At 67.0% G+C, this 15687-nt stretch overlaps 3 protein-coding genes across 3 annotated transcripts; 2 read left to right on the forward strand and 1 right to left on the reverse strand.

Annotated features, from left to right (window-relative positions):
* Positions 1 to 1934: 1934 nt before the first annotated feature.
* On the reverse strand, positions 1935 to 2501 carry EMIHUDRAFT_200966 (hypothetical protein; the record flags this gene model as incomplete). The annotated part of the gene is made up of 2 exons (XM_005789136.1): positions 1935 to 2195; positions 2274 to 2501. The coding sequence occupies 2 exons, from the start codon at positions 2499 to 2501 to the stop codon at positions 1935 to 1937; spliced, it is 489 nt and encodes a 162-aa protein (XP_005789193.1).
* Positions 2502 to 7320: 4819 nt separating this feature from the next.
* EMIHUDRAFT_62918 (hypothetical protein) lies at positions 7321 to 8247 on the forward strand (the record flags this gene model as incomplete). Its single annotated transcript, XM_005789137.1, has 1 exon — positions 7321 to 8247. A coding segment is annotated over one exon (927 nt), but the record flags the coding sequence as incomplete, so codon positions are not given.
* Positions 8248 to 11540: 3293 nt separating this feature from the next.
* EMIHUDRAFT_200969 (hypothetical protein) lies at positions 11541 to 14168 on the forward strand (the record flags this gene model as incomplete). Its single annotated transcript, XM_005789138.1, has 6 exons — positions 11541 to 12383; positions 12567 to 13351; positions 13475 to 13502; positions 13597 to 13704; positions 13775 to 13909; positions 14034 to 14168. 6 exons carry the CDS (start codon positions 11541 to 11543, stop codon positions 14166 to 14168), a joined length of 2034 nt encoding a protein of 677 aa, XP_005789195.1.
* Positions 14169 to 15687: the final 1519 nt, after the last annotated feature.

The raw sequence follows: 15687 nt of genomic DNA on the forward strand, positions 1-15687 counted from the left end.
GGGGGGGGTTTCCGCTTGGGAAGAGCCGGGAGGGGCCCCCAAAAACTTCGAACCTTCGGGGGGGGTGGAGGCTGCACAGTTCTTGGGGGGAAGGTTCGCGTTTGCCGGTTGGGGGGCTCCCCACTTAGGGCACGGTTGGGGGAAGGAAGAATTGTCTAAGGAAGCCAAGGGCCAAGGGGGAGGGGGGAGCCACTTTTCCTTGGGACAACCCAAGAAACGGCGGCGGCGCCAAGGGCGCCGCCAAGGGCGCCGGCGGCGAAGGGGCGGGCAACCCCCCGGGGGGGCAGCGGTGGGCGAGAACCTTTGTAGGGGCCAGAAGGGGCAGTGCTGGTTCCGACGGGGGGTTTGGGTTAAGGGACGAAAAGGGTTCCCTCGCGCTAAAGGGAGCGGGGTGGTCTTTGTGGGGGGGCTTGGACCCCCCCCCCCCCAAAAAAACATTACCCCCCCCCCCCCCCACCCCACCCCACTCCCTGACACACCCCACCCCACCCCACTCCCTGAGACACGCACAGCCCAGAGGCGCAGCCCAGAGGCACGCAGCCCGGAGCGTACCTCCAACCTCCTGCTCCTGCGGATGACAGGCCCGCGCGGCGCACACGCCGGCGACTGCGCGCGCGACGGTGTCTCAGGCGCCACGCCGCCCCCGCCCGCCCCGCCCGCCGCTCCCTCGCCTTCTAACCCTCCCGTCTCCCCGCTCCTTCTCCCCTCGCCGTCTCCCCTCCCCCCTATATGCTCTCTCTCCTCCCTCCTGATCCGTCCCCAGCTTGGCGCCAGGCACGCATGCTTGAGGCGCAGCGGCAGCGGGCAGAGGCGGGCCGCCGCCGACCGACGGTACGAAATTGGGCGGCCGGGCCGGGAGACGCGTGACACGCTAAGCTTCCACTCAGTCGTGGCACCGTTTCTCATGCATGATTGTGCATGCTCCATGCACCACATTTTTGAAGGTCTCCGTGTGTGGTGAGAAGAAGGCGCCGTGAGTGTAGTGTGTAGATGAACGAATGAAATCGAAAAACGGCCAAAGGCAAAGCAACAAACGCTCTTGAGACCTGCTCGTTGACGAGAGTCGAGACGGAGGGATCGGAGATGGAAAATAAAAGAAATCGGGGGGCGGGACCCACTTCGCCACAGTCCCACAGACGGTCCCGCGCCTCGCCGCTAGGACGGCGACACGGCCGCGGCTCGTGTGCGTGTCGCCGTCTTTGTCCGGAGTGAAGACTCCAACGCGCTCGTCGGTGACGGTGTCCTCCAACCTGCGCCGCGCTCGGCGAACCTCGACAGCGCCTTCGGTGGCATGCACCTCTTTGCGACTGAAGCCTGGAGAGCAGCTCCTCTGCTGCTCACACGCTCTGCACAGACGGCACAGCCTATTGTGCGGCTGCCACAGCTGTGACAGCGATGGGCTCGCCCTCACTGGCCCTCAGTCACTTGTGCTGCGGCTTGTGTGAGCGACACTGCTCGGCGACTGCCGGCACACTGTGAGACCATGGGCGTGAGGTTAAACCACGCTAACCAGCGCTTGGTCACATTGGCCCCGAGGTCAGATCCTTCTACTCTCTTAGTGACAAGACTTGTCTACTGGCTGGAGCCGAGCAGGAGGGCCCGGCGCACAACCCCTGGTCAACTCACGGTCCACACCCCGTAGACCTCTTCAGATCTATCTAGCGCGGTTAGAGGCTGAGGGCCGGTAAGCGCGAGGGAACTAAAGTGCGGTGGGAGCTGGGACGTGCGCCCGATGCACGTGATAAGCTATTCGAGGCATCTTGTTACAAGTTTCCCCTCAACTTCGCGGTGAAAATGTTTGGTCGACGTTGCAGATGCGAGATGTACAAAAGTCGAAGAGAGAACGGTTGCGAGATGGCACAGATGCGTTGCCCTCCTCTGTCCGGTGCGACTTACACAAGCCTGTTTACCAGTACTTTTGTCCCTTTCCCGCATCACAACTCCCCCTTCTCGTTGTCGTCATCGTCGCCACCCGTCGCTGTTCTCACCCTCACGCCACACTCCCCCGGCTGCGCCTCGCCGCACAGGGTCAGCAGCTCCTCCGCCCGCGCGGTGCCGCCGCCGTCCCCGAGCCGGCTGCGTGCGGCCGCGATTAGGTTGCCGACGACAAAGCCGGCACCGACCCCTGGCTTGGGACGTGCGAAGCCAGGCAGCCCTCCTAGGCTGCCGATGGCTGAGTAAGCGGAGGAGAGCGCCTGGTGAGATCAAAAGGGCCCACGTCGGGGCATGGCCAGGGCTTGAGCTATCCCGCTGGTGCGAGGGCGGTAGGGCACCTCGACGCACGCGGCACCTCCAGCCGGCGCCGGCTTTGTGCAACAGGCTGCCAGGTCGACGAGGAGGTCGTTAGCGAACGAGGCAATGCCTCCCTCCTCAACGATTGCGGAGACCTTGTCGAGCAAGCACCCTGCCACCTGAGGTCCGTCCGACCTGCTGCGCACAATGTCGTCGTCGCCGGAGAAGAAATTGTTCTGGGCGCGGCCCGCTTGGATGGTGGCAACCATTGCTTCCAAGGTGGCGGCAGCTGGCTTGTCCGCAGAGGCGAGGGAGAGGAGGAGGGTCGCGAGAAGGGCGGCAGCAGCGCTCCGTGTCGCGCGAAGCGGCATATGTTGTACCCGCCCAGTTCTCTTCCACCTGCTGATGCGGGGCTCCCTCCCGCGAGCTGGCAGCCCTCTGGAGATGTGCGCTGATATGAAACGCGTAAGACAACAACCGAACGCGATGCAGGGTTCGGGCTCCTAGCCTTCTAGGGGGTCTCACATTGGCCCGTACCCACCTATCTGGAGCGGTGACGGCCCGCCCCTACCTACCTATGTGTCAACCCGGGACGGGCCGCCTCGTGGGTCACGCCAAGTTTAGCCGCGCTTCTCCCGCGCGCTACTGAGCACTGAGCACTGGAATAGGGTCGATTCCGCATGGTACGGGACCCCTCGATCGTCTCACCCTCCCTCGCTGGTGTGCTCATGGGGGGGGGTCATAACAAACACGGTCCAGGATCGAGGTGCACGCCGCCGAGGGACCTCGGAGGGTAGATCGGGCGGTGTCGTCCCCCCTCTCCATCATCTCCGCGGAGATGTCGTCGGTGGTGGCGGTTGTGACCGATCGAGCTACAAGAGGAGCTTGTTCAGCAGGATCCGGGATGGTCAGATGCACTACCTCACTGGGCCTGAGACCACCGCACGACGCACCCATCACCGTCTCGGGTTTATGTGGAGTCGAACCACTCCGGGATGGGCAAGCCCATCAAGTCATTTTCGTCAAAGTAGAGCTCGAGCAAGATGTTCAGCCGCCCGCACGTCGTCCCCCGCACGCTGCCGGATCCCATATTGGTTGGGGACCCGTAGCATCATGCCCTTGGCCCGCGTGCGAGGCAATAATCCGACGTCCTGCTGGGGTGCCGGCCCGAAGCATGTACCGCCATACAGCTGTATGCGGCCCTGGGATGACACGTCTCATAGCGCCGAGTGCCGCTGGCGTGCGACATCGGCGGAGCAACGTGCTGAGCACATCGGGAGAAACCCAGAAAGGCCCGCGCAAGAAGACGAGGCGCGGCCGTCCAATGACCATCGCGGCAAAGGGGACTCAAAGGATGCCACTGCTGTCTCCACGCTTGGTGGCCAATCCCAGCAGTGCACCAACCTTCCGCCACACCGCACACGCTCGCCGCAGCTGTGAATCAAAAAAATAGCGAAAGACTAGAGACACCAAGCGCCCTCTCCCCGTCTAATCACTCCTCGTCCGGAGCGGCTGCGCTCGAGAAGCTCTCAACACTCAAGCTCACAGGCGGCCCATTGGATTGTGCGCGGGCATTGGAGATTAAATGTGCAACGCATGGCCGCTAAAGGCTCTCAGAACGCATGCCCCATGAGTGTGTGTCATGCCTCATCTCATGGTGTCCGCACGCGCCGCCCGTGTGTGTGTGTGCACGAGAGACAGTAAGCCACCCCGTAAAAGAAAGGCACGATGCATTGCGGCCAGAGCTGCTCCGACGCGGCCGTGCTAGCGGTGGAGCGTGGCGAGGAGGAGGCGGTGCTGGCGTGGCTCGACAGCGGCGGGCGGGCCGACGCGACGTACGAGAGAGGCGGCTTGAGCGGCCTCACGTTGCTGATGGGCGCCGCCAACTACGGCCACGAGCGGGTGGTCGAGCTGCTGCTGCAGCACGGCGCGGAGGTCAACCTGCAGAACAGCGGCGGTGGCACCGCGCTGATGGCCGCCGCCAGCCAAGGCCACGAGCGGGTGGTCGACTTGCTGGTACGGCGCGGCGCTGAGGTTAACTTGCAGGCTAGCAATGGCGGCTACACCGCGCTGATGCTCGCCGCTTTCTTCAACCACCCCGCCGTCGTTCGGCGCTTGCTGCGGGCGGTCGCAGACGCGGCGGCGCGCGATGAAAAGGGCAAGACGGCGCTTCAGTGGGCCAAGGAGAAGGGCAACGCCGCGTGCGTCAAGGTCTTGTCGGAGGCGGCGGCGGCTGCAGACGGCCGGTCAGGGGCGGGCGGTGCCTCCTCGGGCGCGGCAGCGGCAGCTGTGGACGCGCCGCTGCTTGGGCAGCGAGTCGAGCTCGGCGGCCTCTCTGCCCGCCCCGAGCTGAACGGGCGGCTGGGCGTGGCGCGGAGTTTCGAGGGCGGGCGGTACGCTGTGGCGCTCGAGGGCGGCGGCGAGAGCGTGCGGGTGCGGCCGGGTAATCTGTCGGCGGCTGCGGCGGAGCGGGCTTCGAGCGGTGCCGCGGCAGCCTCCGATGCGGTCATGGCAGCGGTTCGACGGGGCGAGGAGGAGGCGGTGCTGGCGTGGCTCGAGGGCGGCGGGCGGGTCGACGCGACGTACGAGAGAGGCGGCTTTAGCGGCCTCACGCTGCTGATGGGCGCCGCCTACAACGGCCACGAGCGGGTGGTCGCGCTGCTGATCCGGCACGGCGCGGAGCTCAACCTGCTGGACAGCCTCGGCCGCACCGCGCTGATGAACGCCGCTTTCAACGGCCACGAGCGGGTGGTCGACTTGCTGATACGGCGCGGCGCGGAGATCAACCTGCAGAACAATGTCGGCGGCACCGCGCTGATGTGGGCCGCCCTCTTCAACCACCCCGCCGTCGTGCGGCGATTGCTGCGGGCTGGCGCAGACACGGCGGCGCGCGATGAAAAGGGCAAGACAGCGTTGCAGCTGGCCAAGGAGAAGGGCAACGCCGAGTGCGTCAAGGTCTTGGCTGAGGCAGCGGCGGCTACAGACGGCCGGGCGGGGGCGGGCGGCGCCTCCTCGGGCGCGGCAGCGGCAGCTGTGGACGCGCCGCTGCTTGGGCAGCGAGTCGAGCTCGGCGGGCTCTCGGCCCGCCCCGAGCTGAACGGACAGCGGGGCGTGGCTCAGAGCTTCGAGGGCGGGCGGTACGCGGTTGCGCTCGAGGGCGGCGGCGAGAGCGTGCGGGTGCGGCCGGGTAATCTCTCGCCAGCGGTGTCGAGGGGTGGCGTGCCAGCCCCAGATGATGTCATCGCAGCGGCTCATCGAGGCAACGAGGAGGCGGTACTGGCGTGGCTCGACAGCGGCGGGCGGGCCGACGCGACGTACGAGAGAGGCGAAGTGAGCGGCCTCACGCTGCTGATTGGCGCTGCCGTGTACGGCCACGAGCGGGTGGTCGAGCTGCTGCTGCAGCACGGCGCGGAGATCAACCTGCAAGACAGCAACGGCGGCACCGCGCTGATGAACGCCGCCGCCACAGGCCACGAGCGGGTGGTCGAGCTGCTGATTCGGCACGGCGCAGATATCAACCGGCAGGACAGCAAACAAAGCGGCACCGCGCTGATGAACGCCGCCGTCCAAGGCCACGAGCGGGTGGTTGAGCTGCTGCTGCAGCACGGCGCGGAGCTCAACCTGCAAGCCAGAGACGGCAGCACTGCGCTGATGATCGCCGCCCTCTTCAACCACCCCGCCGTCGTGCGGCGCTTGCTGCGGGCTGGTGCAGACACGGCGGCACGCAACGCGAGCGGCAAGACGGCGTTGCAGTGGGCCAAGGAGAAGGGCCACGCCGAGTGCGTCGAGGCCTTCAAGAAGCACGTCCAGGAGGTGGTGGCGGGAAGGCCCGCGGCGACGGCAGCCGGCGGCGAAGGCGCAGGCGGCGCTTCCTCCTGCGGCGCTTCCTCGGCTGGATCGAGAGTCGCGGAGACGACGCTATCTCCAGCGGTGGCGGCGGGGCGGGCGTCGAGCGGTGTCGTGGCAGTCTCCGACGAGGTCGTGGCAGCGGCTGAGCGTGGCGAGGAGGAGGCGGTGCTGACATGGCTCGACAGTGGCGGGCGGGTCGACGCGACGTACGAGAGAGGCGGCTTGAGCGGCCTCACACTGCTGATGGGCGCCGCCATCAACGGCCACGAGCGGGTGGTCGAGTTGCTGCTGCGGCGTGGGGCGGAGCTCAACCTGCAGAACAGCATCGGCGTCACCGCGCTGGTGATCGCCGCAACTGGAGGCCACGCGCAGGTGGTCGACTTGCTGATACGGCGCGGCGCTGAGATCAACCTGCAGAGGGACAACAGAGGCGGCACCGCGCTGATGCGGGCCGCCAGCCAAGGCCACGAGCGGGTGGTCGAGTTGCTGGTACGGCGCGGCGCTGAGGTCAACTTGCAGGACATCAAAGGCTACACCGCGCTGATGCTCGCCGCCCTCTTCAACCACCCCGCCGTCGTGCGGCGCCTGCTGCGGGCGGGCGCAGATGCTGCGGCGCGCACTGTTGACAGCAAGACGGCGCTTCGGGTGGCGAAGGAGAAGGGCCACGCCGAGTGCGTGCGCGCCCTCGAGGAGCACTCGTCGACCGCAGCAGAGGCGGAGGGGGAGGCGGCGGTCGCAGAATCAGCCGAGCAGGCGGCGGCCGCACGCGAGGCGGCAGCGGCTGCGGAGGCGGCGGAGGCGCGCGATGCTGCCGAGGCGGCGCTGCGCGAGGCGGTTGAGGCGTGCGAGCGAGGCGACGCCGATCTCGAGGCGCTCAGGGCGGCGATCAACGCGAACACCCAGGCCGCCGACGGCTCGGAGGCGCTGGGGGCGGCGCGGCGGCTGCGCGACGAGCTGGCGGAGAGAAAGACCCGCGAGGCCAGGGCGCTGAAGCGGCAGCGGCAGAAGGAGGAGAAGGCGGCGGCGAGGCAGGCGGCGGCGGCTGAGCGGGCAGCGGAGGAGGAGGAGGCGCGGGCGGCTGAGGAAGCGGATCGGGTGGTAGCAGAGGCTGCGGCGGCGCGGGCGGCGGAGGAGGCGGAGGAGGCGTCGCGGGCAAGGGAGGAGGCAGAGGCGCGGGCAAGGGAGGAGGCAGAGGCGAGGGCGAGGGAGGAGGCGGCAAGGGAGAGGGAAGAGGCGAGGATGAGGGCGGAGGCGGAGGCGGCGGAGGTGGCGGCGGCGGAGGCAGCGGCGGAGGTGGCGGCCGTAGAGGCGGCAGCGGCGGCCGTGGCGGCGGCGGAGGCTCAAGAGGCGGCGGCAGCGGAGGCGGTGGCAGCGGCGGCGGAAGCGGCAGCAGCGTCGGCTGCGGCGAGTGTCGCCGCCGTCGCCGCCGCCGCCGCGCCGCCCGCCGCCGTCCCTCTCGACGAGCTCATCGCGGCGACCGACGGTTTTGCCGAGGCGCACAAGGTGGGCGAGGGGGGCTTTGGGCGCGTGTACCGCGCCGACGCGCTGCCGTCGCTTCCGCGCGTCGCTTGCGGGTTCGCTGTCAAGACGGCGCTGGTCGGTGTCGGCGCCCAAGGCCTCGCCGAGCTGCAGAGCGAGGTGCGCACGCTCAGCGCGGCGTGCCACCGGTCGCTCCTCCCTCTGCTCGGCGTCTGCTTGGCACGGGCGAGAGCGTGCCTCGTCTACCCCCTCTGCCGCGGCGGCAGCCTCGAGGACCGCCTCTACCGCACTGCAGCCGCACTGCAGCGGCTCCGCATGCTCGGCTTCGAGACGCCGCCTCCGCCGCTCTCCTCCGCCGCACGGGTCCGCGTGCTGCGCGACGCGGCGAGTGCATTGCACTACTTGCACACGCTCTCTCCCATGATCCTGCACCGCGACGTCTCGGCGGGCAACATCCTGCTCGACGAGCGCGGCAACGGCTACCTCGCCGACGTGGGCCTCGCGCGCGCGGCAGAGGCGACGGCCGGCGGCAATGGACAGGTCTCGCACCTGTCGACGCAACGCATCTTTGGGAAGCCCGGCTACATGGACTCGATCATCATGCACGACGGTCAGGCTTCTCAGCTCACCGATGGCTTTGCGCTCGGCATCACGCTTCTCGTCGCCCTGACCGGCCGCGGCGCTCTCGGCTTGCTCAACGCGTGCGAGGATGCGCTGGAGGAGCCCGACACGGCGGAGAGCATCGCGGCGGCTGACGCGGGCTGGTCGGCGGCGCAGGCCGAGGAGCTGACGCGGCTGGTGGTCGGGCTGGCGTACGAGCGGAAGAAGAAGCGGATGCCGCTCGCAGAGGCGCTGCCGCGGCTGGAGGCGCTGGTCGAGGCGGCGCGGGAGGTGGAGGAGACGGCTGGGGCCGAGGAGCGCCAGTGTGACCTATGCTGGGACGCGCCGCGCTCGGTCCGCTTCGCGTGCGGCCACGCGCTATACTGCGAGACGTGTGCGCCGCGCGTGCTGGAGCGCGACACCAACTGCCCGGCCTGCCGCCAGCCGGCGCTGCCCATCGCCGCAACTGGGCGGCTGGTGGCGGCGCAGTCGACGTTTGTCTACCAGCCGCCCTCGCGCCCCGCGCCCCAGGCTCAGCCCGTGGGCGCCACGGCGGCGGTCGGTAGGCGAGGGGGGCGAGGCGGGCGAGGCGGACGTGGACGTGGCGGGCGGGGCGGGCGGGGCGGGCGGGGCGGGCGGGGCGCGGGGCGCGGCGGCTCTGCTTAGTGAGGGTCCGCCCGCATGTACAGTGTGTGCGAGTACAGGCCCTTCGAAGAGAGAGAGCACTCGCAATTGTAAATAAAAGCACCGAAAATTGTTTTTGCCTGTTGACTGTTGTGAGAGAGGTTTTAGGAGCCACAACAAGAGATCTAGCGGCGGGTAGCGGGGATGGAGGAGACGCACGCCGCCACGTATTGACGGAATTCGGGGTTCCGGAATTCTTTTTTGCAGAACACTGGGCACGGCATCGGCGTTTTTTGAGTCTGCTGCCGGCGTGTCGACGAGCCACGCGCTCGTGTTGAACTGCTTCTCAAGCTCGCTCGCAACTCCACTGCTGCCTGTCATGTCGATCGAAATCATCGACGACGCGGGGCTCTCGTCCTCGACACGGTCACGGACCTGCCGGACGTGCGGGCAGCTCGGCCACTATGCGAGGAACTGCCCGTCCAAGCCGCCTGAGATAGGGTGCCCACAGGACCCAAATAGCTCTTGCTCAAAAAGGGACGCACGAGGCGAAATCTGATGTTGGATTGTTCCAATAGGAGAGAGGCCTCTTCCGTGGGGGGACCGAGTGACTAGGAAACGAGGGTTTCCCATTGTGACCCGCTCCAGCGCGAGCGTGACACTGCACTTGGCGCCGAGCGGCCGGGGCTCAGACCTTGTGCAGGCCTCCCCTCGGTGCAAGCACCGGTCCGGACCGATGGCGCTCGGTGTGTGGAGCAAGCAAGACCCCCCCCCCCCCCCCCATCGGCGCGCGCCCGAGGTTTGAACGGCCGCCAGGAGCACCAAGAGGACTCCTCATGGCTGCACTCAAGTGGGCTTCGACCGGCCTCGGCTGGGGGGGCGGGTTGTCCCGGTTGCGGCTTCTGCAGCCCCCTGGGCGTGGGTCAGCACCCAAAAACTGCCCCCCGGCGGCATACAGCACTGCCAGCCAGCCTCTTCCTCCTCCTCAAGGGCTGTACTATGGCCATATTGCGCCGACTCCTACTGGCAGCCGGGCGGGCGCGCGCCGCGGGCGCCTCGGCGCGCGCACGGCTCGCAAAGTTCGAACGAGTACTGCCGCCCGGCCGCCTCAAGGCTGCCGGGCGGCAGTACTCGCCTCGCAAGGCGCGCACCGGCTGCTCTGGCTGCTGCGCCGGCGGCCGCTGCGCTGGCCGCTGCTGCGCCGGCTGGCGAGCGGTACGGCCGCCGGCGGCCGCTGCACCCGCGCCTTCCCTCGCGGGCGCCGTCGCGCCGCGCGCGCCCAACTCTGCTGGTACACGGCACGCGTCGTCACTCAGCCGCGGAGAACAGGCGGTGCTGTGCGCGAAGCGCGCGCGATCTCGTACTTTTAAGGCTGGATCCGGCCATTCCAAGGGTATACCTTTGAGTGAGAATCCCCAGCGTCCCACCTTGGCCTGTACGAGGGTTTCCTCTCGCACCCTACCTGGTTTCCTTTCCGTGTTTCCTGCTTGTTTCCCTACAACACCCTCTAGTTTCCTCGGGAAACTCCGGGGAAACTCCGTGGAATTTGTCATTTTGGGGGGGCTCTGAGCCGTGTCTGAGGCTGTTTTGGGGCCAAAATCGGCAAAATACCGGGTATTTTGCGGGTATACCTGGAAAACCCCGGTATACCTGGAAAATACCTGGGTATCGTGCCGATTTCCTCAATTTTGCCCCAGATTTTGCCCCAGACCAGCTCTCAGACTCAGGGAAACTCGCGAGTTTCCCGAGGGAAACTCGAGAGAAACAGAATGGAGCACCAAACACCCTCTGGTTTCCCTGGAAACCTCCGGAAACGCAAAGTGCTGGGGACCCTCTGGTTTCCCTCTGGGTTGCCGGAAACCCTCGGACAGGCCAAGTCCCACCCTCCTAGTCACAATATCTCGAATCTCCAACACGAAGTGCTGCGAAAAAGAAAGAAAGAAGAAAGCCCGGCAAGGGAGTGCTGCGATGGCGCGCCCTTTCTTTTTTTGACACTACTTACGCAGAGCTGAAAAGAATCTTACAACAAAACTCCCTGGCACAACACTAGGGCTAGCCGCAGGCAGCTAGCCTCTGAGGAGGGCGTCCATAGACACCTCACTAGACCCCACACACGGTCTCGTCCGTGCCTCGCCGGCCGGAGAGATTGCTGGAGGTAGAGCAAGCCTGCTCTAGCCTCGCATGTCACTTCCTGTCGTCTGGTGTGTCGTTGTGCCCTTGTTTGTTCTCTTGGCACCTTGGAGTGCTGGGGGGGGCGACAGGGAGGATGTATGTGGCCTTGAGTTATGTGTAAGCCGACTCAGGGTGTGTGGCAGCCCGCTGGCTGTGTGTCTTGTGAGCTTGTTTGTGTCTGTGTGTCGTTCGTGCGTGTCGTCATCATCTGTCCAGCGTCCACCCATACCGCGTTGGTGTCCAGTCCGAGCCTGGCTGTTCTTCACCTTTCTACCTACCTACCTACAACACTGGGCACGGGACTGGCGCGCACTGGCACTAACACAGGTACACCACGGGAGCCGCCTAAGCGACTCCTGCGAGGGTGGCGAGGCACTTAGCTCCGTGCATCCGCCCACCCCCGCCACAGGCAAGCTCATTCACGACCTGCTCTGCGATGGCCGTGTGAAAAGAGCTGAAAAAGAGCTGAAGCACACACGTCGCCGCCGAGTCGCTCGCGGCCCTCACGCACAACGCCCTCCGGCGAGGTCGGCCACTTGCAGCGGAAACTCGAGGTCAAACCTGGCGCGAAGGCGTCTGCGACAATGGAAAAAACGCCGCGCAGTGACCACCAGCCTCCGGCTCTCGTGCTCTACCTCCTCACCGACCAGCAGGCCCTCTGGACCGTGTCGGGCATCTACCGCCTCGCACGGCGCGGCGGTGAGGCCTCGCTCTCGGCCACGGCGGACTTTGGGTGGCGCGAGCCGCCGGTCGCGACGCCGCACCACGACCGGCTGCTGCGCGAGGGCGCCTTCTTCGCCAACTTCCACGTCTCGGGCCTCTGGTGCGTGCCGTCACGCGGCGCGCTCATGACGTCACGGTCAGTCTCGCGGCTTTCGCGGGGTGAGGGAGGGCCTGGCAGCGGCGCAGAGGGCAGCTCGAGCGTGATCGGCGGGTGCCTGCACGCGCGCACGCCGACGATGGGCGCTGCCTTCCGCGCGGCCGGCTACGCCACCGCATACGTCGGCAAGTGGCACCTGGCCGCGGGTTGCAACAGCCGGGCGGCCGAGGAGGCGGCAGCGCCAGAGGCGATGCCTCGCGGGACAAACGGCTTTGATCACACCCGGCACATGCTCGCGCTCGGTCACTACAAGACGTTGGTCGACGTGGACGAGCAGGGAGGCCGCCTCCCGTCGCTGCGGCGCTGGCAGGGAGGCTCGTGCAGCCGCAAGCCCGTGCGGTGGCTCAAGCGCTCGCGCGCCCCCTCCCCCCTCTCCGACACGAGCATCCACCTGGCCGCCTCAATGGACGTGCCCTGCGGCGAGGGCGCCAGAGCGCACTACTACACGCGTGCGGCGGCGCGGTGGGCGGGCAGGCTGATCGAGGAGTCGCTCCTCGACGCGAGGAGGAGTAGCGCGGGCGGCGCGGGCAAGAGGAGGCTCTTCCTCGTCCTCTCCCTCGCCGACCCCCACCAGCCATACGCCACCCTCCCCGATGCGGCGGCGCCCTTCGCTGCGGCGGCGGCGCGGCGGCCGCAGTCGTCGCTGCGGCCAGCGGGGGAGGCGCTCGCCGCCGTGCAAGTCGGTGCGCGGAAGCAGCTGCACCCGCCGCACGATCGCGCCTTCTGGGAGGGCGGCCGCTACCGCGACGTCGTGGCAAACTACCTCGGGATGGTGGCGCTGATCGACGAGGCGCTCGGCGAGCTGTCCGCCCTCGCCCTGCGGGTTGGTAACTCGACGCTGACGGTGGTCAACTCGGACCACGGCGAGATGCTCGGCGCGCACGCGCAGATGGGCAAAGGCACCATGTACGACGGCGCCCTCCGGGCGCCCCTCCTCGTGCACTGGCCTGGCCGCGTCGCCGCGCGCCGCATGGTGGGGGAGATGGCGTGCTCGCTCGACGTCTGGCCGACCCTGGCCGGGCTGATCGGCTTGCCCGCGCTCCGTCCCGCAGCGACCGACGGCGTCGACATGCACGCGCTGCTGCTGCCGGCGCGACGCCGCCGCGGCGTGTGGGCGCGCCCCGACGTGAGGATCATCGACGCCGTCTCTGCCAACGCGCAGTTTGGCACGCTCGGGGTGGCGACGCGCCGGTGGTGGCTCTCCCTCGAGGCACCGGCGTCGGTCCGCCAAAAGTACCGCCTCTGCAAGCCTGGTGATGCTCGGTGCACCAAGACTGCTCTTGGCGCGCATATCACGACCAACGGCTCGCGCGCCGACGCCTCCCACCGCCTGCGGCTCGAGGAGATGGGGGCGGCCGGCCTCTGTCGGCTGTGGGATCGCGCCGCAGACCCGACGCAGCAGACCGACCTCTGCGCGCGCCCCGAGGCGGCGGGTGTGGTGCGGGGCCTGCTGCGGGTGCTGAGGGAGCACCTGGAGGAGAGGCTGCCCGGCCACCCCGCCCTGACGGCGCACTGGTTCAAGCGGCGCCTCAACTCGAGCCTTTTGCACGCCGCTCAACTTGACCCCTCCCGCCTCCCGCATGACCCCTCCCGCCTCCCGATTGCAACCCCCGCTTGAACCTGGCCGGGCAAGTACAGGAAAGCGTTTGCACAATACGCGACGACGGTAAGGTCGTACAGGCTTCCACGCCGGGCGTGCGCGCATTCTTCTCCTTCATGGACAAGAGCAGGGAGAGAAGACGGCGCTCCAAGTGATGTAGTACGACAGCCCCGACTGTCTCGCCGGGATCCCGACCGACGCCGCCGTCGAGGCCTGCTACGCTGGCACGGACGGAGCGTTCGGTGCGGTGTGGGGTCTGCGCGACGAGGTGGTCCGGGCGTGCCTGGCCGGCCTCGTGTGTGGGTGCTTCTTTTCGAAGAGTCGCTCAACACTAATAGGTGGTCCGGGCGGCGCTCGATGCGACTGTCGTGGAGAGCGAGTACGGCTCGATGCCTCGCGGCTTCATCAAGAGCGCGCCGCACCCAGGATTCGACCCGAAGCTGTACCCCGGCGATGATGTGGATGTCGAAGCGGTTCGTGCAGCCGGGCCGCAACCCGAGCATCGCCGCCGCCTTTGGAAAGGCCCAGAGCCGCTTGTGGGGCGAGAGGCGCGGGATCATGGGGCACGCCCTTTATGCGAGGTCTCTACCACAATAGGTGGGCGACCTGCAGTACCACACCGCGCCCGCCTTCCTCTCCGCCTTTGAGTACACCGCCCCCGACGACGAGGACTTGCTCTGGTCCCTCCGCTTCTTCAATGCGAGACTGATGAGATGCGGAAGACAGTACTAACATCTCAACTGAGAGCTGAGTTCGGCCGCTCTTGCCTATGGTGGGCCGCCCAGCGGTTCCCATGTCCGTGTAACGTGATCCCCCCCCCCCCCCCCCCTGCCCCCCCCCCTCCCCTGCAGGACTACGAGATGGGCCACGTCGCGCGCGCGGCATGCTCGGCGGGGGCGTGCAGAACGCGCAAAAGGCATCCTCAAAGGCGCAGAGCCAGGTGGAAGGCGCTGTCAAGAAAGTTGACTCGGCGCGGCCGTCAGCGAGAGCGCGCCCGAGGTGGTCCGAGGCTGTCCGAGACCGCTCGAGGTCGTGCGAGATTAGGCGACCGTCGACCAGAGCGAGCTGCCGTCCGCCGACGTCGAGGCGCCCGAGCCGGACCCAGTCACGCTCGACGCGGCGCCGGAGGAGGCCGCGGAGTGAGGTGGAGGCGAGCGAGGCCCTAGAAGCTGCGCAACCATGCGCATACCGCACCGATTGGCAGCCAGCCGCGCGCAGCGACGATATATGATGGGAAGCCTTAGAATGCGCCGGCACAATCTCGAGGTGTCCCCGCGACGGCGCTACTCCTACTCTACTGTCTGTACGGCAACACGTAGGTTGTAGATTTGCGTCATGAGAGACTCTCTCCTCTGTGTGTCTGTGCACCGCGCGTCTTGTCTCTCGTTGTATCTTTCCGTTTCTTTTGGTGCGCACGGCTCTATAAGGGTTCCGCGCCGTTTTCTCCAATACTGCCGTTATTAGGCACAAACCCGCCTCTGAAGACACATCTGCAAGTCTGGTGCACTGGCAGGAGCCATACTCCCATAGGGGACGCGTGCTCGCTGACTGTAGCCAGCTTCCCGGCCTCCGGCGTCTACCGGGAGCCTCCCGGACCATCGACCTCGGGAGCTCTCCCGCACCGTTTAAGCGTTTAAGACCGTTTAAGGAATCGGCGGCCCAGGCAGCCTTAAAATGGGCCATGGCCCCCTTTAAGCCGTTTAAGCCGCAGGCGCCCCAGGGCCCACCCTTTTAAGCCTAGGGGTCCCCTAAGAGAACACACCAGCGGCCCCCGGTCCCCGCTCCCGGTCCCGCTTGAGCCGCCATGTCCCCATGTTTGGAGCCCACGAGCGAATATTAGAGCTGCTGCTACAGCACGGCGCGGAGGTCAATCTGCAGAGCAGCAACAGCTACACCGCGCTGATGGGCGCCGCTTTTGGAGGCCACGAGCAGGTGGTCGAGCTGCTGATACGGCACGGCGCTGAGATCAACCTGCAGAACAGCGGCGGCTCCACCGCGCTGATGAACGCCGCCAACACGAGCGGTTGGTCTATAGCTGCTAATTCGACAGATCGCGGAGATCAACCTGCAGAGCGGCTACACCGCGCTGATGCTTGTCGCTGGTGGTGGTCGAGCTGCTGCTGCGACACGGCGCGGAGATCAACCGATCGTCTAACTCAGTTACCTACCCGCGTTAGCATAATTATTGTTGGAATTGGGGACGAAGACTTCACGAAGAATTAACAGAAACCTGTATAGGCCAAGGAGATGC

The sequence above is a fragment of the Emiliania huxleyi genome, assembly GCF_000372725.1.
Source record: "Emiliania huxleyi CCMP1516 chromosome Unknown EMIHUscaffold_13, whole genome shotgun sequence".
Classification (NCBI taxonomy): domain Eukaryota; phylum Haptophyta; order Isochrysidales; family Noelaerhabdaceae; genus Emiliania; species Emiliania huxleyi.